Source organism: Rhinopithecus bieti, unplaced genomic scaffold (genome assembly GCF_001698545.2).
Source record: "Rhinopithecus bieti isolate Rb0 unplaced genomic scaffold, ASM169854v2 scaffold_3875, whole genome shotgun sequence".
Lineage (NCBI taxonomy): Eukaryota > Metazoa > Chordata > Mammalia > Primates > Cercopithecidae > Rhinopithecus > Rhinopithecus bieti.
The window spans coordinates 269,986-291,315 of NW_016804422.1; the positions used below are offsets into that span (position 1 = coordinate 269,986).

The 21,330-nt window shown below is 53.6% G+C and overlaps 1 protein-coding gene and 2 long non-coding RNA genes across 7 annotated transcripts; 2 read left to right on the forward strand and 1 right to left on the reverse strand.

Annotated features, from left to right (window-relative positions):
* Nucleotides 1–2,851: 2,851 nt before the first annotated feature.
* Nucleotides 2,852–6,445, reverse strand: LOC108526943 (uncharacterized). 3 transcript variants are annotated; one of them, XR_001884644.1, is made up of 4 exons: nucleotides 6,030–6,445; nucleotides 5,349–5,480; nucleotides 4,578–4,672; nucleotides 2,852–3,502 (listed from the first exon to the last, which is right to left on the reverse strand). It is a non-coding gene; the product is annotated as an uncharacterized LOC108526943 (long non-coding RNA). The 3 variants fall into 3 exon arrangements; XR_001884645.1 differs by lacking the exon at nucleotides 5,349–5,480; XR_001884646.1 differs by lacking the exons at nucleotides 5,349–5,480; nucleotides 6,030–6,445 and adding an exon at nucleotides 4,810–5,335.
* CISH (cytokine inducible SH2 containing protein) lies at nucleotides 5,502–10,762 on the forward strand. The gene is given in 6 exon segments (XM_017867966.1): nucleotides 5,502–5,844; nucleotides 8,662–8,882; nucleotides 9,112–9,418; nucleotides 9,420–9,462; nucleotides 9,465–9,522; nucleotides 9,525–10,762. Coding segments are annotated over 6 exon segments (771 nt in total). The 5' UTR covers nucleotides 5,502–5,824; the 3' UTR covers nucleotides 9,647–10,762.
* Nucleotides 10,763–15,607: 4,845 nt separating this feature from the next.
* On the forward strand, nucleotides 15,608–19,006 carry LOC108526938 (uncharacterized). 3 transcript variants are annotated; one of them, XR_001884641.1, is made up of 4 exons: nucleotides 15,608–15,720; nucleotides 16,281–16,344; nucleotides 17,662–17,730; nucleotides 18,563–19,006. It is a non-coding gene; the product is annotated as an uncharacterized LOC108526938 (long non-coding RNA). The 3 variants fall into 3 exon arrangements; XR_001884643.1 differs by having other exon boundaries at nucleotides 18,665–19,006; XR_001884642.1 differs by lacking the exon at nucleotides 17,662–17,730.
* The last annotated feature ends 2,324 nt before the right edge of the window (nucleotides 19,007–21,330 follow it).

Sequence of the window (21,330 nt, forward strand, 5' to 3'; positions counted from 1 at the left end):
GGGGGGGTTGGGGGGGGGGGGTTTCTCCGGGGGGGGCCCCCCACGGGGGGGCCCCCCCGGGGGGGTGGGGTTTGGGGGGGGGCCGGGTTTTTTTTTTTTTTTTTTTTTTTTTTTTTTTTTTTTGAGACGGAGTCTTGCTCTGCCGCCCAGGCTGGAGTGCAGTGGCCGGCTCTCAGCTCACTGCAAGCTCCGCCTCCCGGGTTCACGCCATTCTCCTGCCTCAGCCTCCCGAGTAGCTGGGACTACAGGCGCCCGCCATCTCGCCCGGCTAGTTTTTTTTTTTTTGTATTTTTTAGTAGAGACGGGGTTTCACCGTATTAGCCAGGATGGTCTCGATCTCCTGACCTCATGATCCGCCCGTCTCGGCCTCCCAAAGTGCTGGGATTACAAGCTTGAGCCACCGCGCCCGGCCAGGGGTCCCGGGTTTTATTCGTGACCTAGAACGTGACAGCGCAGGACGTCTTCTTTCTCTTGAAAGCTCTCCTTGAGTCAGGTGTTTGCTCTGCACGCTGCCAAGGTGCCCTCCAGTATGGCTTGCTAGGCTTCCGACTTGCCTAGTGGTGGCCAACCCTCAGAGTACTCAACTTTTTAATTTTTGCCAACATGCCGAGGGAAGTGGCATCTCGTCGTTGTTGAATTCGCCACTCTTTAGCCTCTGGTGGCTCTGGGCGTCTCCAGCACTGGCGACTGCCCGCTTTTGTGCAGCTCCCGCTTGACTCGTTGCTTCCCTTTGGTATATACAGCGTCCTGGGGACCAGAAATCCCGAGTTGCCATTTGGTCAGATCCGCCAACCTTTCACCTTATGGTTTGGGCTTTTGGCGTCGTGTTTAAAAAGTCTCTGCCCCCCATCCGAGTCACAGATATTCTCCATTAGCTTTCTAGTTTTGCCTTGCACATTTAAGTCTCTGTTAAGCCCATCTTAGACCACATTATGTATTTTGAGCTAGTTTTCCCAACACCGGCTGTTAAACAGCTCTCATTTCACAGATGAGGAAACTGCGGTCCTTGGGGAGAAAACAACTTGTCTAGAGCCATAGGGAGGGTGGCTGTGGCTGTCTCCTGGGACAGATCTGAGCTACTTGCTTGCGCACAGTACGTCACTCCCCCAATCCGGAAGTTGAGGGACCTGAGCGAGCTGGTTCACTTGAGACTGGGAAGGTTGGGGCTCAGGGCAGGGGCTCTGCATGGGCCTCTGCTGTCATCTACAGGCCATCTACAGGACTGCAGGTACCAGGACCTCGGTCCCACTCAGAGGCATCTCCCAGCCATCCTACTCCTGGCGTCCGAATTTAGGCCTAGTGAGCGCCTTCCCCTCAGCCCCACTGGTTAACACACACACACTCAGGGACCCCTGGGCTGCATGTCCAGCCTCATCAGAGAAGTAGCTCTTGGAAAGATGCTCGTCCTGTGAATGAATGAGTGAATGAGTGACTGAAAGGGTGCTACAACTTATTCGTGAGTACCCACTGTGTGCAGTTGTTGAGTGGAGACAGGGTTGGGGGCTCTGCCCCTATTTCTTTCAGGCGACCTTTAGGCTAGCAGTATTCAGTGAAGCAGGAGGCTCCAGACAATAGCCTCAGCTGGCCATAGTGAACACTTCTTGTAGACCAGATGCTGGGTAGGTGCTCTCCCTGGAACCGACCTTACAGAAACTGGAGGAGGTCACACTATCCCTTCTGCCCCACACTACAGACACACAGGACAGAAAAGCCCAGAGAGGTTAGGTGACCTGTCTGAGGTCAGCAGCTGTCATGACAGAGCCCCCATTCCAACTCCAAAGCACAACCTCAAGGCTGGGCTCTTATCCTCAAACTATGGCCTCCTCTCCTAGTCCTTTCTGGCTCCTCGCACAGCCACATGTGCAAAAACATACTCTCACACATGTACACATGCAGTCACACCTTTACACATTGCATACACATTCATATAACACACAAGCACACAGATACACATGCACATGTGCACACACACGCATTTATGCCCAGCTGGACCCAGGACTGATGTCCCTGAGCCCAACCTGAGAATCTGATTCAAGATCTCAGAGCCTCTTAGAAAGCCCTATGATCTGGAAGCTTCTACTGCTGAGGGCACCGAAGAAGGCTCTGCTCTCTAAAGGCAACTAGTTTGAGTCTGGTGAACCTGAGGCTGAGCAAAATGTCATTCTGGATGAGCAGAAGGCTAGGCAGCTGAGGGTGGAGGCTGGCTCCTTGCCTCAGCCAAAGGCATCTCACTGAATGTTACATGAAGATGTCTTGTTTCTTTAAAATGGAGTTAGAGTATAATTGCTCTAAAAAGTTTATAATTGTATTTTAAGCTTGTCTCTTTTATTAAAATTTTAAGTTGCATAAGTAAAACTTGCTCATTGTCATTAATTCAAATTATACAGAAGTATGAAAAGTAAGCAAAGGTGCTGCTTCTCCCCTCCCAGTCCCTATAACCAGTGTCCATGCTTCCATAGGCACATGCATTCCCCCCATGGGTCCATCAGAGAGATGACTTGCAACTACTCACCTAGCCCAGGAAAGTCAGAATATGTGGTTTTCCCTTAGTGCTCATGTTCCAGCAACCACCTGCCACATCCCCTCCACTATGATGGGAGGATTTGGCATGTGGGATGGCTAGGCCTGGTGAGGAGTGGGTTCATGGTGGCAGACTCTGCCACACAGCCCTTCATATAGCTGTGTGTCCAAGGGGACAGAGACTTTGGAATAGCTTAAAGTGAAGGTGGCTAAATCCTAAACACACACACACACACACACACACACACACACACACACACACATTCTGTCCTTCCTGGAGAGGGGAGGCTGCACATGATGACAGGCTGGAGGCCAAATGAGGGAGACTTTGGGGAAGGCACTGCTGTGTATTCTTGTGACTCATCTTGTGATTGTTCTGGGTAGGGAGGGTCAGGGGAATCTTGCAGTAAGGTCAATCCCTGGGGTGCAGGGGAGGGTATCCTAGAAGGGAGGAATCTATGGAGATTTGGCTAGTGAGGGCATGAGAGGAGCCACCGCTAGGTGGCAGTGTGGGCTCAGCAATCAAAGCCGGGGCTTCTAGGGAGCAACTAGGGCAGGAGAATGAAGTACTAAGTTGGCCAGAGGGACCCACAATGCCTGAGGCAGGCACTTGGGGCAGAACAGGGGCACATCACTATTTCCAGCATGCAGGTGAGGTGCGAGTGCTGTCATAGTCACACACACACAAAACTAGTTGGAAGGCCAAAAGCCTTGGGATCCTTTGGTTTACGCATAGATCGCATAATCACTGGCCTCTGTAGGAGATGCTTTCAAAGGGACACCCATGGTGCTCTCACATTGACAGGCCTGGGGGCAGAGAAGCTTCACTGAGGACCTTAAAGCTGGATGTCTAGGAGTTGGCAGATCACCAGCACCCACAGAGGAAGTAGGAGGAAGTGTGTAGGCTCCTGACTTCAACCATTACTTGCCAGTTGGGAGATCAAGGGTATACTGTAACCTCTCCATGCCTCAGTTTCCACACCTGTAAAGAGGAGATAATATGTGGTAGTTGTGACAACGACATGAGGCTGCAAATTGCTGAGAGTGCTTGGCACATAGTAAGTGTTCAGTTGAATAGTTATGGTGAGGGATAAGAAGTATAGTTTTGGCAGAGAGCTTGGGATTTGGCCCCATAAGAGACCCAAGTTCAAAATTGTAACTCTGTTGCCTGGCAGCTGCAAAGTCCTTTTGTCTTCATAGTAATGAGACAGTGGGCAGTTCCTTCTGCTAAGTCAGTGGTCCACACAGGGGCCAAATACCAGGCTATCCAGGTATCCCACCCCTCAAGGTGGGTTATAAGGTATCCATCCCCTCTACCCCCATTCCAAGAAACTTTAAAATGGAGTTAGAGTATAATTGCTCTAAAAAGTTTATAATTGTATTTTAAGCTTGTCTCTTTTATTAAAATTTTAAGTTGCATAAGTAAAACTTGCTCATTGTCATTAATTCAAATTATACAGAAGTATGAAAAGTAAGCAAAGGTGCTGCTTCTCCCCTCCCAGTCCCTATAACCAGTGTCCATGCTTCCATAGGCACATGCATTCCCCCCATGGGGTGTTGGGACGGCCGCTTCTGACCAACTCAGGAGGGGGCTGGCAGAGTTGCACTGATGAAGCCTGGCTTCCCTTCAGGAAAGCTGCAGAGAAGTTACTGCCCTGAAGTCTGACACTTAAACCATTTTCCCCCAGTTTCATAGGGTTTTGCTTTCAGGTCTCTTGCCTTCTGCCATTCTGGGCAGAGCAAGCTGAGCTCTGTCTTCCCTGGACGCTATCGTTCAGGCCCTTCAACACAGCCAGGGGTCTATCATACCTGCCCAGGATCTCAAAGCTAGCCTCCTTTCTGAGGACCCTGGGTGCACACACTGGGAGGGGATGGGGGTTGGGGAGTGGACCCTGCGACCTCTCCAAATCCCACAGTTCTTCTGGCCCAAGGATTTGGAGGAGATTCACACAGACCCCACATAGATGCTCCACAGTGAATCCAGTGAACTGAAACAGGTGGAGAGGGTTCTGGTAGGAGTGTGGGCTTCTGATTCAGAGCTGGGATCAAGCTCTTACCCTGCCATTTCCTAGCATTTGTTCCCTGGGGCTGTCTTCCGTCTGCATAATGGGAGCAACACCAGTTGTAGAGGCTCGAATGCAGCAAGTACTCCCTGTAGATAAGAGCGAGTGTTACTACTCTGCCCCACCACCCTGCCCCAACCTCTACTACCCTGCTCCCAGATTATCTCCCAATGTTTTGAGCTGCAGGACTCTCTCAGCATTTTTTGGGGGGGCGTGGGGCACCAACCCAGAGTCCGGGCCATCTGGGGCTGTCTCTGCTTGCTTCCTCCAATTTGTAGTCTCTTGTCCCCTGACTGGCCGGGCCGGCCAGAATTTGAAAAGTTGGGATGTGCTTTCTCCTTCAACTCTTTCAAAGGAAACCTTCTTGTCTGGATCTTTCTGGCTGTGGTGACCGCCGGCTTGACCCCAGTGGACCCACTCATTTCTGGAACCGTCCTCTGCACCCTCCCTGCCCTAAGTCCCGCTCCAGACCTCACCCCATGCCACCCAATCCGACACCCGACACACAGAGTCCTAGGGTCCAGGAGCGGCCATCCCAACACCGGGCGCTTGCCCACACCGACAGACCTCCTTGGAGGAGTCGCTAGTAGGGAGGACAAGGCCGGGACTCCGCCCCCCGCCCTGCCAGGAGTTCCACGGCGAGATAAGCGGGCCCTTCCCCAACGACGCAGAATGCCAGAAGGCAATCTGGGCGCGGGTTGCTGAGCCCGGGCCCCTCCTTAACTTTCCCCACCCGGTCTTTCCCTACTGATCTCTCCGTCCTACCCCGCTGGGTAGCGTCAGCCCCGGGTCCACGCGCTGCTATTGGCCCTCCCCGACCGCTCGGCTCCACCTTCAGCGTCGCGATTGGTCGGCTCGCAGGGCCCCGCCCCGTTTTCCTGGAAAGTTCCTGGAAATCTGTCAAAGTATTTCCTTTCACTGCCCAGGGCCCCAGACCCGGCGACGGCGCCCGCGCACCCCGCCCGGGCCCCACCGCTCAGCCTGCGGTTCTAGGAAGACGCCGCTTCCGGGAAGGGCTGGGACGCGGCAGACAAAGGATTAGGCAGCAGCTCGCCCCGCCCCGCTCGTCCGGCCCGCCCCACCTTGCCCTCGCAGGCGGTCCGCGCCACTGCCTCTCAGTCCCTGCCCTGCGCCCGCGCGCCCCGGGAGCCTACCCTGCACACACTCCGCGCCCACTGGTTCCCTCCCGCCGCCGCCGTCCAGCCGAGTCCCTACTCCGGAGTCGCCGCTGCCGCGGGGACATGGTCCTCTGCGTTCAGGGGTAAGCGCGGCTCTCTGCCCCCGCCCGGCCACCAAGAGGGGCGCACAGGAGAACAGGGGCCATGTGCTAGCTGCCGGGCATTGGGAGGGCTTGACCGGCCAGAGGTGACTGAGCGCGGACAGACCTCGGGAGCGAGGCTCTGTGTGGGGCTGTGACACTCCTACTCCCCACCCCCACACACTCACCTCAATTCCCACTGTGGATTGGGAAACCCGGGGCTGGCCGGCTACAGGAGGAATTTACAGGGTGGGCTCAGCCTGGGTTCTTACTGGAGCAGATAGACGCCAACAGCAGGGCGTCCACCAAGATGTGGCCAACAATCCCAGATCTTCTTCTGGGCCCAGAGCACTCTACGCTAGCCTGCCGGCTGCCCTGCCTACTAGTAACCTTGGACCAGCCCCTGGCCCGCTCTGTCCTGGTGTCCCCTCTCCTGCCCCAGGCTAGCAAATAGGCTCTTCTTGGGAAGACAGTCCGAGATCCTTGCCTTTCCTCAGGCTGGCACCTGATGGTCAGCAACTCTTGGGAGCAACCCTTTCAACCAAAGGGTCTGATGCCGGCCATGGTGATCTGACAGGAGTTCAGGGAGCTCCAAGGAGAGAAGAAGGTATAAATGGGTGTTCTGCACTCAGAGAGAACTGGGTGGCTGTGCTTATCACAACTGGCCTGGTGCCAAGTGAGGGAGGGTGGAAGGTGAGGCCAGGGAAGAGGACATGAACGTGCTGGGAAGACTACTTCTCCCTTGCTGTCTCCAGCAAGTTCCTTCCTCCTGTCTGCATTCTGGGACTCCTGAATACCTGCCCCACGACTACCTTCCTCTCCAGGAGCCTCCCCCTGCATTCTGGGGTCCCATAGCCTCTTTCACTTTTTACCCTAGCTGAGCACCCCTTATAAGCTCAGGGCCAGTGTTGGGTGTCGGGGAACAAAGTTTTTAACAGACTGCTGGGCTCCAAAGCAGGCACACACATGTACCTAGAACACACCAGCCACTGTCCCCACCATGATGATGACACAGCCATGGACACACCCCTGCCCAGGTACACAGTCACTCACCAGGAGCTTGTGGTGATCAACACAGCTATTCATACACCCAGCTACCACGTCAGCCCCAGAGGTGCCCACACCCACAGGTGGAATCTGTCTGAGGACCGGCTAAGCTATCTGGACATGGCCACCCACAGAGGTTCCAGCCTGACTGGCTAGCCACCAACCATGCCTCTGGGAAGGTAGCTCTGGGCCCGAGCAGGCAGGTCATCTCAAAATTTGGCCTCCAGTTCTCCAAGAGGGATTTCCGAGCTCCCACAGCACAGCCAGGGTAGGTGTGGAACAGTTTTTGGCAGTCTGTGGTGTGCCAGAGTTGTGTGGCCCTTTCTCACTGTGAGTGGTCATAGGGCCATGATTTATTAGAACCTAGAGGGTCACCTATAACCTACACAGGAGTCAGGTCTGGCTCCTGCTACCGGCTCCTGCCTTCCCCTCCCTGCCTCACAAGCAATACTGGCGCTGTTTGCCCATGCTGTCCTCTCTGCCTGGGGTCCCTTCCCCCAGCTCCTTCCTTTGTCCTGGAATACTCAGCTCAGGAGCAAGCAGACCCTGACTCCCCCACGACACCTGCAGTTTTATGACTTTGCATTATAATTACTTAGTGCCATCTTCCCCAGCCAGTCTGGTTGTCCTTGAGGGCAAGGCCATGGTTTCATTATCTCAGTGTCCTGAGGCCCAGCCAGGGACTAGACCCAGAACTGAGGCTTGGAGATGTATTTTGCAAGGAGTGAGGGAGGAGCAGCAGTCTTCTTGGGGAAGTAGAGCCAGTCCCTGCTGCTTTCCCAAGGAGGAAGCCCTAGTATCACCATGCTGGGTGGGCTTCCCCTAGGAGAAATCCCCCTACTCAGAATTTGGTCGGTTTGGTTCCCTCAACCCCAGCCATCCAAGAATATGGTGTTACTGAACCTCTCAGTGTGTGAGTTCGTGGGACCCTTTATTTCGGGAAAGAGAAACTGAAGCCCAGTGAAGAGCAAGCTTTGTACAAGATCATAGAGCCTGATAGGGCTGGCTTGCCAGGGTGGGATCTGGAGTGTGGGCTAGGTCCCTGCTATTTGGTGGGAGCTCATACTGACAGGAGGTGAGACTTGCCAGTGCCTTTAGAGGCCACTGTCCACCCCAGACCCTCCACTGAAGCAGAGGCCAGGATAGGCTGACTTGTATGGGCAGGGGATTATTTCAGTCTCTATGTCCTGGCCATTGTGGACCTAGGTCCCTCTGAGAGACACTCCTATCCATGGGGAGGTAGCGTGTGACCTCAGGCAGCCTACCATAATCCTGGGACTTCTCTGGAAGACCCCACACAGATCTATTGTAGGATAAATCTACCTGTCTATCGTAGATCTATCGCTCAACTAGGACTGTTCGTTAGTGGGCCACTTAGTCAGCCCACCTCAGCTAGGAGGGCATAAAACATGAAGCTACTTTGCACTGAATCCTATCAGTGTGGCAAGAACATTAGAAATGCCTATAGGGAATGATCTGTGTTTTTGGTTGATGTAAAATAGAGAGCGATTAATTACTGTTTAGTAAATGCGGGGCAGTGGAAAAGAATCTTTCAAAAGAGGATCCCCACATGGAAACAAGGGGGCTTTTGTGATGACAAGCGGGGAATGAGATACTGGACTAACTGAGCCCATGGCTGGGTAGAGGGGAAGCTGAGGCTTATAGTGAGATGGGCCAGCCAGAGGTCATGCAACTAGTCTGGGGCCTAGGGGGTGTCTCTGGAGATGGGAGAAGCATGGGTCCTCCACTCACTGCTCATCCACTGCTTTCTAGACCTCATCCTTTGCTGGCTGTGGAGCGGACTGGGCAGCGGCCCCTGTGGGCCCAGTCCCTGGAACTGCTCGAGACAGTCATGCAGCCCTTGCCTGCTGGGGCCTTCCTGGAGGAGGTGGCAGAGGGGACCCCAGCCCAGATAGAGAGTGAGCCAAAGGTGTTGGACCCCGAGGAGGATCTGCTGTGCATAGCCAAGACCTTCTCCTACCTTCGGGAATCTGGTGAGTCTGAGAGGGGAGGCAGGCCTTTTCCTGGGTGGTCTGGTGGAAGAAGCTGAGTTCTGCCATTGAGTCTGATTTGAGATGCATAGCCCTGCCCAGGAGAGTCTGATGGGAGAGGCACAGCCCTCTCCAGGGAAGTGTGAAGCGAGAGGCATTGCCTTGCTTTACCCTGGATTGGTACCCCCAGCTAATTTCCACTATGTCCCTTGTCCCCTCTGCACTTGCCTAGGCTGGTATTGGGGTTCCATTACGGCCAGCGAGGCCCGGCAACACCTGCAGAAGATGCCAGAGGGCACGTTCCTAGTACGTGACAGCACCCACCCCAGCTACCTGTTCACGCTGTCAGTGAAAACTGCTCGTGGCCCCACCAATGTGCGCATTGAGTATGCTGACTCCAGCTTCCGTCTGGACTCCAACTGCTTGTCCAGGCCACGCATCCTGGCCTTTCCAGATGTGGTCAGCCTTGTGCAGCACTATGTGGCCTCCTGCGCGGCTGACACCCGAAGCGACAGCCCTGATCCTGCTCCCACCCCGCCCGCCTATGCCTAAGGAAGATGCGCCTAGTGAATCCAGCACTGCCTGGCTCCTCCACCAGCTACTGCTGTACACCTAAACTCGGTACAGCCCTTTGTACGCAGAAGCGTGCCCGCAGCCTGCAACACCTGTGCCGCCTTGTCATCAACCGTCTGGTGACTGACGTGGACTGCCTGCCACTACCCCGGCGCATGGCCGACTACCTCCGACAGTACCCCTTCCAGCTCTGACTGGGCCGGGCACCCTGCCCAGCCTCACCCAGTTGCACCCTGGAGGGGACATCAGCCCCAGCTGGACTTGGGCTCCCACTGTCCCTCCTCCAGGCATCCTGGTGCCTGCATACCTCTGGCAGCTGGCCCAGGAAGAGCCAGCAAGAACAAGGCATGGGAGAGGGGAGGCGTCACACAATCTGGATGTAAATGCCCCCAGGGCCCTTGTGGCTTCATTACACTGAGCCATATGTCAGAGGATGGGGAGACAGGCAGGACCTTGTCTCACCTCTGGGCTGGGCCCAGACCTCCACTCACTTGCCTACCCTGGCCACCTGAACTGTATGGGCACTCTCAGACCTGGTTTTTCAATCCCCAGGGTCAGGTAGGACCCCTACCGGCAGCCAGCCTCCATTTCTAGGAGGATGACAGGCAGAGGAACTGAGGTCAACCATGACTAGTGACCCCTTGTTGAGGGGTAAGCCAGGCTAGGGGACTGCACAATTATATACTATTTATTTATTTATTCTCCTTGGGGTTGGTGTCAGGGGTGAACCAACCCCACCTCTATGCCCGGAGCCCTGGCAGTCCAGAGACCCCAACTCTGCCCTGGCTTCTCTGGTTCTTCCCTGAGATATGTTGCTGGAACCAAGGCAATCCTGGATGTCCTGGCACTGACCCACCTGTCTGTGAATGTGTTCACTCTCTTCTGCCCCCAGCCATACTTGGGGAGGATGGACAACTACAATAGATAAGAAAATGCAGCCAGAGCCTCAGTCCCCAGCAGAGCCTGTGTCTCACCCCCTCACAGGACAGAGCTGTGTCTGCATAGAGCTGGTCTCACTGTAGCACAGGCCCCGGGGAAATGCCTGTGCTGTCAGGAAGGTGGGGTGCTAGTTTGGGGACCGCCGCTGCAGTTCTGCTGGGTCTGCTTCCTGCCCAGGAAGGTGCCTGCACATGAGAGAAGGAGAGAAATACACGTCTGATAAGACTTCATGAAATAATAATTATAACAAAGAACAGTTTGGTGGTCTTTTCTTTTCCACTGATATTTCTGTAATGACATTATACCTTTATTACCTCTTTATTTTATTACCTCTATAATAAAATGATACCTTTCATGTATGGAGCCTTCAATGCGGCCGCTTTTGAGTTGTGTACACAATGTGTCCCCTTTGATCTTGTTATCATTAGCCCCCATTTGATATCTGGGCTAGTGGAGAGGCCCAGAAACCCTATGTGGCTGAGCAGTCCCTGCTGGGGACTCACTGAGGAGTGGAGGAGACAGGGAGCAGCCTCTCCTGTCGTCTCCCCTGGGTCCCCTTGGGAAATGGGAGCTAGGAGACGAAGGCCAGTTAGACTGCCTGCAGGGTGATTGTCCTGGCCACTGCCAGGCAGGGGCTGGGGGGAGGTTGGCAGAGGGGCACCAGCCCTGAGAGATGTGTAAACAAGAAATGCCAACTCCAAATCGCAGGTGGAAAATATCCAGGGGGAGAGAGCTGTGGACCACTCCTGGGGTCAGTGTCTTGAGATGAGGAAGCCAGTAGTCAGAGAGATTAGGGCTGGTTCTCCTAGAAGAAGGTACAGTGAGTGCAAAGGCACCGAGGCATGACTGAGAGGCCCATGCTCCTGACACAGAGACCTGAGGAGGGCTTGCTCTGCAGTGGGGCAGGGCAATTGAATCAGGGTAGGGGCCAGTGAGCTGGCGGAGTCTGGCCTGGGGCAGGGGTGTCCAGATTCTGGTCCAGACTGGTTGGAATTGGGGCATCCTTTCTTCTCTCTCAGGGTTCAGCACACCAGAAGTGTGTGGAAGAGCAGTTACAATGAAAACACCCTCCTTTACCAGACAGTCTGACTTTGGAACACTATCTGTTGCGATCGCCCTGTGTCCTGAAGTTTTCTGCACCTTTGCTTGAGGGCCCCACAGGAAAGCTTCTCTAAAGCTTTCTAATCTTTATTCTGGAAACAATCCTAACCTTCCTGTTGTCTTAGCCCTCAAGCAATTAGAAGTTTTAGAGTAAAAGAGACACTTGTTGGCAAGTTGAGAGCAAGAAAGGGTGAGGAGTGACAGGCTGATGACAGGGAGGGGTGAGGACGAGGATAGACAGCAAGAACCATGGAGTTCACACAGGACTCTGGGGACATGGAGGCTGTCATGGCAAAGAATAGGCCTGACGTTAGGTGAGAGTGGGCAAGAGGTGGATGATGGAGGGAGGGCTGTCTTTCCTGGATGTGGCGCCCAGACCCAGGTGGCCAGCCACGTGCCTTCCCTGTTGCTGGCGGCGGCCTGGGCACTTGGCTGTCTGTAGGGCCAGATGGCACACTTCCTTCAGGTCACCATGACCCAGCCAGGGGTATTTGCAGTTCCTCATTCCTTCAGTCTGAATTTCAGCTGCTTCATTGCTTCCAGAATACCTGAGGTAACTGCTCTGTCTGCTTCACCCCAGATTTGTCACCTAGTGGACGGGTAGTGGACACAGAGGGGCCAGTGTCAAGCTCTTCCTCACCTGGTGCTGCAGCCTGGACAGAAAGCTGCTGTGGCGAGAGGAAGCACAGAAAACTGCTTTGTCCACAGAGAGAAAAGTCTCAAGGTGCCTGCCAGGTGCTGGGCATGGGCCGAGGGCTTGCACCTCATACAGCACTCACCACAACTGTGGGAGTCAAGTCCAAATATTACCCACACTCCACAGATGAGGAAACCGAGGCACACAGCAGGGAAGGGGCTGACCAAGGCCACTCAACAAGTGGGGCTCAGAGCAGAGCTAACCCTGGGGGGTCCTGACTGACCTTTTGTCCTCTGGATTACTACATGAGATGGGGAGAACAGGGATGGCGGCTTCCAGGCAAGTTGCTCTAGGATGCTGTTTTCAATCTCCTGGTCTCCCTGCCTGCTGAGAGCTCTTGGCCACTGGCCTGGCCACCAAGGTCCTGTTCTCTTCACCCTGGCCTCAGCTCAAGCCAGGGCCCAGCTCCTATCTGGGGAGGGGCTGCCAGCTACTTCTGACTCCCAACATGTTCCAGGTTCCATCTTCTTTTCTTGTTTCCCTACCAGGGTAGTGAATGATGCCTGCCCAGACCCCAATCAGAGATTCAGCCTAACAGATACTGAAGATCCGCTGGCCAACACGATCACCACTGGGTGGTCCTGGCCTAGGAAAAGGGGCACACATGTTGACACTAGCCAGGAACAAAGGGATGAGCTTTCTGGTGAGTGCAAGGACCCTGCACAACATACAAACAGTAACGAAGGTCACACTTTACCATTAAGTCCTCCACCAGCACACGTGCTCCAAAGGCACCAACTGGGCCAGACTCCATCTAGGTCCTGGGGACAGCAGGAAACAAGACAGACACGGTCCCCACCCTCATGGGGCTCATGGGTTAGTGGGAGAGACAGAGAGTGAACTAGTGAACAAATGGGTGCACAGGACAAGCTTTGAGAGTGTAAAGAAAGAAAAGCAGGGGGTGCGGGGAGAGTAACTTTGGGTACAGGGACACCCTACAGCTGGGAGGGCATTGGGGATAGCTCTGCAACTTTGGGTGGCACTGAGCCTGGAGACCCAAGCAAAGAGCAGGAGCTGGCCATGCAGACAACTTGCAGAAAGGATGTCCCAGGTGAAAGGAACTACAAGCGCAGTGGCCCTGAGGCAGAAACCTAGAGCCCAGAATGGCTGCCCAGAAGGGGTGGGAAGGGCAAAGGAATCAGGTGGATTTTATTTGAGGATGGCGAAGCACCTCTACAGAGCCTACCTAGCAGGGGAGTGCTGTGATCTGCCCCTCATTTCTAAGGGAGGTATCTGTACTCATGAGGGCCTGGAGGCAGGAGGTCAGAAAGAAGGATCTGGAGGGTAGAGTGTGGGAGCAGGGGCAGGAAGAGGTGAGGGCAGCAATTCTGTGACTCTGGATGGGGTTCCTGCCCCACTAGCAGAGGCTGTCCTCATCTACAGCTGGAGAGGGAAGGCTCAGAGAGGGATGGTGAGAGGCAGAGCCAGAGTTCACATCCTGATTCCAGACCTTGTTTATGTAACCACTGCTCTATTCTGCCTCCAAGGGGCTGGCTTGCTAAAGCCTAGGCACCCACAGGTTCAGAAGGCATGCAGAAGGGTGGGGAGATTCAGGAGGGCTTTCTAGAGGAGTTGGTCTAGGGGCTGGGCCCTAGAGGATTCTGTCTTCAGGTGGGAAATGGGTGTGGAGATTGATTCTGTGTGGTGTCCCTCCCTGGATTCACAAGCCTCCCTCTGGAATGACCTTGGGACAGAGATGCTACTAAGCCATCCAGGTATTTCTTGTTGCCCCCAAGGAGTATTTGCTGGATACCAGCCCCCTTCAAGCCACGCCACTGGGGTATCATTGGTGCCAGTGTGTACATCTCACTAGGTCCCTGCACCTACACCTATGCTGGACTTTTAATCTACTGACTGAGCAAATCTCTCCTGGCCAAGTCTGAACACACATCTGAGTGGGGCTGGGGGCCATGACTAGGCCCACCTCACTCTCAGATGGGGACCCTCCCATCCTGCACGGCTGCCCACAGTGAAGTGGAAGGTGAGGGGCCGGGGGCCTAAAGGCCTAGAGGCCCGACTATGAAGGCAGGAAGACGCAGGGTCTGTGCACAGGACATCCCAGACTTCTTGGGCTCTCATAAAGGCCCTCTTCCTCCAGGAGAAGTAGGCCCTGTGCAAGCCTGGGCAGCCTTTGACACCAACCTGCTAGACCAGTTTTAATATAAAGTAGGCTTGAGCTTTGCCAGAAATTCAACAGCCTCTCATGGTGGATGCGTCCTCCCTACCCCTCCCTGGCTCACGTGGGACACCCAAGGGGTCACTCCAAGAGTCACTCTGGGGCAGCAGGCTGGAGTTCCCACATCTGAGACTCAAGCTCGAGGAAGTCCCTGGAGGTTTAATTTTGGTCAGAATGCAGACCTCAGAGTGGTTGGAGAGTGGCTGGGCCTCGATGCTGGAGAATGGGGAGTGAATGGAAACGGATGCTCTGAGCAGGAGGAGACACAGCAGGCTCAGGGCAGGGGAGCTTTTGTGATGTGGTCAAAGCTTCTTGCTCAGTGGAAAGACAGTTGCTTCCATGACCCGGGCCTCATTAAAGCAGGCAGGGCCTCTGAGGGCTACAGGAACCTAGGACTGCCATGACTCCTCCAGGCAGCCCTCCAGGACTATCTCACCCACACAGACCCTACTAGTGAGATGCTTGTGCTGGCACCGATGATGCCCTGATGGCATGCTTGGTGGGAGGGTGGTATCCGGCAAATGCTCCTCAGGGCAGAGTCCTGCTCTAGGGACTCTCCCCACACCCAGCACCCATGAGCCACATGGAGCACTTCCTGTCACCAGAGCTGGGCTCCTCCACCTGAGGTGGGGGTTGCACTCATAGTCCAGACTGGGCCAAAGCTCTGTTCTTCAAAGTACCTCCCAACCCTCAGCCTCCTCCCAGGAAGCACTTCACTGCTCCCACCCCTACCAGCCTCATGTCAGCGACATCACGTGTGTGTGTGCGCGTGTGCACGCGCGCGTGCGCACGCGCGTGTGCGTGTGCTGACCTTTCCACTTGGCCAACATTCCTTTGTTTTTCTCAGCTCCTTCAAGTGGATGGCTGTGGGAGGAGGAGCTGCTGGGAGAGTAGGTTCTCAGGAAACATTTCCCCCAAAGCTCCAGAGACACGGAGCCCAGGAGACACGAGAAAATGAGACTTAACCAGAAGGAGAGGTGTTCCAAGGGCAGTTCGAGGGGTGTGGGTGAGAGACAAGGAGAGACCCCTGGCAGAGATCACTGTTAACCCTGGTGTGTGAGTGCCTGCGGGGGCATGCTCCCAGGCATCCTTGCCAGAGCAGCACCATCAGCCTGGCACCTAGTGGGCAGGCTGAGCTTATAAGGGCAGCCAAAGATGGGTGGCCCTAGGCAAGTTGCTGCATCTTGCCGGGACATATACGGCTCAGAGTAGGCCAGGGTCCTGGGTTTGCTATTGTGGGATCAGTTCACTCTCTCTCCTGCCCAGAGGCGCCTGGTTGGGAACTGTGGACTTTGGGGGCAGGAGCACCCCCTCCCAGCACCTTGACAATTACCCCCTTTCTCTTCTGAGTCTCAGTGAGTAACTGGGGTGGATGCTAGCTTCCAGAGGACCCCTGGGCCTTGCAGAGGGCAGAGAAGGCCTGGCGTGGGCACCCCCCACCCCCAGCCTGGGTGAGGTGTTTTCGCCAGAATTGCAGCAGCTGCGGCTGGAGGCCTCTTCCCAGGAAGAGCAGAGCGCCTCTTCCAAGAACTCAGAGGAGGCCGCAGGCGGGAGGGGAAGCGGGGGAGTTAATTTTAAACCACACTGCCTTCAACGCTTCTCAGGAACTGGTTGCTCAACGTGATCTGGCAGGTCCCAGGCGGCTGGGCAGGCCTGGTGCCAGCTCAGAGGTGGCGGGTGGAGGACACACCCCAGGGGGAGGCCCGGTGACCTTGAGGGAAGTTGGGCCCTGTCCTTGACCACTTATCAGGGCCTGTCCCCCATTCACCTGACCCAACTTGCTGGGGGGTGTGAGGTGGGGTGATTTACTGAGTTCTAACCAGGCAAGGTAAAACCATAACAGAATTAATAACACAATTGTCATGGCCTTCCAAGGGCCCCAAGACTGACGATCCCATCCCCTTTCCCTGCTCAGAACCTGCCTGTCCTGCACCCTGGCCTGTCCTCTGGAGGTTATCTGATGAGGGCCTATTCTAAGGGTAAGACCTGTGCTGATTCTGTATGGGACCCTGGTACCAGGCTAGTCGGGGGAGGAGAGGTGGGGGGGTGGAGGGTGACATGTGGCAAGCTGGTGGAAGTTCTGGACCTAGGGAGTGAGCCTCCTTTTTGTGCAGGGAGAACTCATGGGCCCGTACCCCATGGTTGACTGGAGTCAAAGCACCCGCATTTCACCGACCTCCTGTCTCCCACCCTAGTGTGGCCAACCACTCCTGGCTGACAGCCTAGGTCCACCTCCCAGTGTCTGGTCCATGGGATGTTCTCCCTGCAGAGACATGTCCCAGGGCACCCCTTCCCCACTACCCCACTGGCTGCCCTCTGAGACCCCAGCAGTCTGGGCAGAGCAAGCCTTGAGTTCTAGGAAAGGATCCTAAGCAAATGCTGCCAAGAGCTGCAGTTCTTGGAACCAGCACTGCAGGGTGAGGGGACACTTCCTGGAACCTGCTGGCCCTTCCAGGGAGTGAGGCTCAGAGAACAGCCAGTGACCTGGGGTAAGTGGGGGGAGAGGGTGCTGAGCCCTTAGCTTGGGTCTCTGCCTCCAGGAAGCCCTCCCTGACTGCAGGTGCCTCCTTAGACTCCTCCATGCCTGTGCTGGATCTGGCATGACCTCTGAAGTGCCCAGTGTCCAGCCTGGCAGAGTGGACGACGAGAAACAGGTGTTAGCAGAGAAAAAAAGGGCATGTGTACCTGTGGAGGCAGCATGTGGGTGTGGGTCCACAGGGAAAGCAGGAGGTTAGATAGGAGTGTCCTCCCTAGGCCAGTGGGCAGCCGGGGGTGTGAAGCTCCAAGGGAGAGTAGGAGGGAAAGCAAGGTGGGGTCAGCAGTGCCAGGCCCTGCTTACTGAGCCCTCTTTGCTGGTGGGCAGGCAGCCTCTGGCTCTAGTCACTCCAGGCCAGCCTTGTCTCACCCACAGTTCCCTGTCCCACAGCAGGGAGCCTAGGCCCCAGCTTCAGCGTCAAGCCACCCAGGACATGCATCCAGCCTGTTGGAGAATGGCCTGGAGAATGCAGAGAAGCTGCAGTGGGTGGGCACCTACACCTGTCTGGGACTGGGTTGAAGTCTGGCCACATCTCAAGGGAATGGCCATGAGTGTTCCCATCACGGGATCCCAAGGGCAGCATCGTCAGAGCAGTGGACTGGAAGCCTGGCTGAGGGTGCTGAATGAGCAGGTTAGGGTCGCATAGCTGGGAGGCAGTAGGACAACCTATGACCCATTTACCTTCAGAATGGAGAACCTCCCCTGGCCAACACTGGACAGGGGTGTCAGCAAGAACTTGCCTCTCTCCTCCCACCCTCAGGTCACTCTTTGGCCCTCACTGAGCACAGCGCCAAGCTTGCTACCCACCCACCCCAATGTCACAGAGAAGGTAGGGACAATGCTGGGGTTAAGAAGGGCTAGGCCCCAGTGGGTGGGTGGCAGCTGTGAGGTGGGGCTATGGCAGAGGTCTTCCCACCCCTGCAGGAGGGCAGTGGGGCAGCCCAAGGACACAGGTCATTGCTGTGCTTGCACATTGCAGTGGCCAGTTCTCAAAGGCTACCTGGGGCAACTGGCAGTGGGCGGGAATGCTGCATTCTCTGTCACTTAGAGGCCTTGGTGCCTGCACCCAGGTCAGGCTGGCTGTGGCTGGAAAGAACCTGCTGTGGATGAAATTCACCTGGGGACCACCTGACTTGAGTGAAAAGAGCTATGGGTTTGCAGGGGACTCCGGTGCCCTGCTGCACGTGGTTCTAGAACTAGGTATCCTGCGTCGTGACTTTAGCAAGTCATGAACCCACTCTGAGCCTCAGTTTCTCACTCTGTTTTTGGTGTTTTGTTTGGTTTGGTTTGGTTTTGAGACAGGGTCTCACCCTCTTGCCCAGGCTGGAGTCCAGTGTAACAATCTCGGCTCACTGCAGCCTCTACCTTCTGAGTTCAACCGATCCTCCTACCTCAGTCTCCAAGTAGCTGGGACTACAGGTGTGTGCCACCACACACCACTAATTTTTTGTACAGATCTAGTTTCACCATGTTGCCCAGGCTGGTCTGAACTCCTGGGTTCAAGCAATTCTCCTGCCTCAGCCTCCCAAAGCACTAGGATTACAGATGTGAGCTACTGCACCGGGCCTCCACCTCTGTTTTGGGGACAATGTTATCACTTGCCTTATGGAATCTTTGTAAGAAGGAAATGTGTAGACTTGGTGATTTTTGTTTCTACTCAGAGTCTTCCCCTGGATCCCACCTCACCCCTCCAGCTCCCGCTTCACCATGAGCCCATGGAGACATGAGCCCCAGGACAGCTCTTTTTCTGGTCTCTCTTGCAGCGAGAAGTACCTGTGGGCACACTGGAGCATAGGCCTTGACGTCTGCAGTGCTCCGGGCAAAAGGACAAATGGAGGCCCACACACCAGAATCTAAATATTAAACAACCATAAATCAAGCTGCTAATAAAATGTGTTCCATCCTCCTACTGAACAAATAAGCTTTCATAGCAGTAAAAACATCTGTAAATCTATGGTTTTTATGTCTGAAAGTCCGCAGATATCCAAAATGATGGAACTTAATAATTATCACTCATGTCCAGGTGTTCAGTGACCTGAGGTTTAAGTGAGAGAACGAAGACTTGCCTGATGCCTAAGACATTCTGTATTTATTCTGTAACATTGATTCTCCTCGTCTTTATTCTAGTAAAACGATTGATTATGTTGTTACAGTCAAGACTTCTACACTATTACTGTTCTTTTCGTGGTAATGATTCAAAAGATTAGAATAAGGCTGGACATGGTGGCTCACACATGTAATCCCAGCGCTTTGAGAAACCAAAGTGACAGGATTGCTTGAGGCCAGCAGTTCAAGTTTATAGTGAGCTATGACTATACTACTGCACTCCAGACCAGGCAACAGCACAAGACCCTGTCTCCAAAAAAAAAAAAATTTTTTTAGAAAGACTAAAATAAAATATTGGCCAGATGTAGTGGCTCACACCTGTAATCCCAGCACTTTGGGATTCCAAGGCGGGTGGATCACCTGAGGTCAGGAGTTCAAGACCAGCCTGGCCAACATGGTAAAACCTCATCTCTACTAAAATACAAAATTAGCCAGGCATGGTGGTGCACACCTGTAATCCCAGCTACTTGGGAGGCTGAGGCAGGAGAATTTCTTGAACCCGGGAGGCAGAGGCTGCAGTAAGCCGAGATCGCACCACTGCACTCCAGCCTGGGTGACAAGAGTGAAACTCCATCTCAAATAAATAAATAAATAAAATAATGAAATAAAATATTACATTCAAATAACATAAAAATATGTTAAATGAGATATATCAAAATTTCAAAATATGTTATAGTCCAAAAGTTATTTTTATTTTAAAATTAATTAAATTATTATTATTATTTTTTGAGACAGGGTCTCACTCTTTTGCCCAGGCTGGAGTGCAGTGGTGTAATCTTGGCTCACTGCAGCCTTGACCTCCTAGGCTCAAGTGATCCACCCACCTTAGCCTCCCAAGTAGCTGGTACTACAGGTGTGTGCCACCACACCCCACTAATTTTTTGTATTTTTTGTACAGATGGAGTTTTGCTATGTTTCCCAGGCTACTCTCAAACTCCTAGGCTCAAGGGATTCTCCTGCCTCGGCCTCCCAAAGCGCTGGGCCTTCAGACATAAGCCACTACGCCTGGCCTTAATTGTAATTATTTTTTGAGGGGGTGGTCTTGCTCTGTCACCCAGGCTGGAGCACAGTAGTTTGATCATAGCTCACTGACACCTCAAACTCCCGGGCTCAAGGGGTCCTCCCACCTCGGCCTCCATGAGTAGCTGAGACTACAGGCACCCGCCACCACACCTGGCTAATTTTTGTATTTTTTATAGAGACAGGGTTTCGCCACATTGCTCAGGCTGGTCTTGAACTCCTGAGCTCAAGCGATCCACCCACTTCAGCCTCCCAAAGTGCTGAGATTACAGGCGCTAGCCACCACACCCAGCCTAAAAAGTTATTTTTTAAATAATCAAAATCACCTAGTAAAATTGAGGTAAAACTAACTATAAGTTATAATTGTATTAAAATTTAAATTAAGAAGATTTCAAACTAAAATTTTACTTAACTTTTTGAAATTGTTATTGAATATTGCTAAACATTTTTATAAAAAGAAACCTTAGCAGAGTGCAGTGGCTCACACTTGTAATCCCAGCACTTTGGGAGGCCAAAGTGGGAGGATCGCTTGAGTCCAAGAGTTCAAAACCAACCTGGACAACATAGTGAGACCCTTTCTCTACAAAAAATATTTTAAAAATTAGCCAAACATGGCAGTGCATGTCTGCAGTTCAGCTACTTGGGAGGCTGAGGCCAAAGGATCACTTGAGCCCAGGATTTCGAGGCTGCAGTGAGCCATGATTGTACCACTACACTCCAGCCTGGGTAACAGAGCAAAACTCTTCTCAGAAAGAAAGGGAGAGAAGAAAAGAAATCTTCAGTATTCACAGTCAAATTCTCTGTGAAGGCTGAAGTAGTGTTTGCTCTGCAGTTAGCCAAAGCACAACCTCCATGCATTGCCCTAGAACCTAAACGGTGTTATCATGAGTATGGGTGTTTGGGTTTGTCTCACACTGCACCAGCACTGAGTGTCAATCCCAGTGATGGGAATGCACATGAATTCTTTAATCAATTTATTTGAAATTGATCACTTGTATGTTTGTGATACACTCCAAGGAACAGGCCACAGGCGGATTAGAAGAAAGTGGTAACAGACCAAGCACAATTTCCAGTCAGTGATACTGGAGCAACTTGGAGGGAAAAAAAGTGCAATGTCTACCTCACACCTTCCACCATAAATTCTAGATGGACCAAATATTAAACGTTAAAAATGAAATTCTAAGAGTCTTTTAGAGCACCTGCCCTGAAGTCCCAGCAGTATCAATCCTAGGTGTGGAAACCTCTTCCTTTGTGTGACTCCCCTGCGATGTTTGCAGGACAGGTCTGCAGGAAAGAGAGTCAC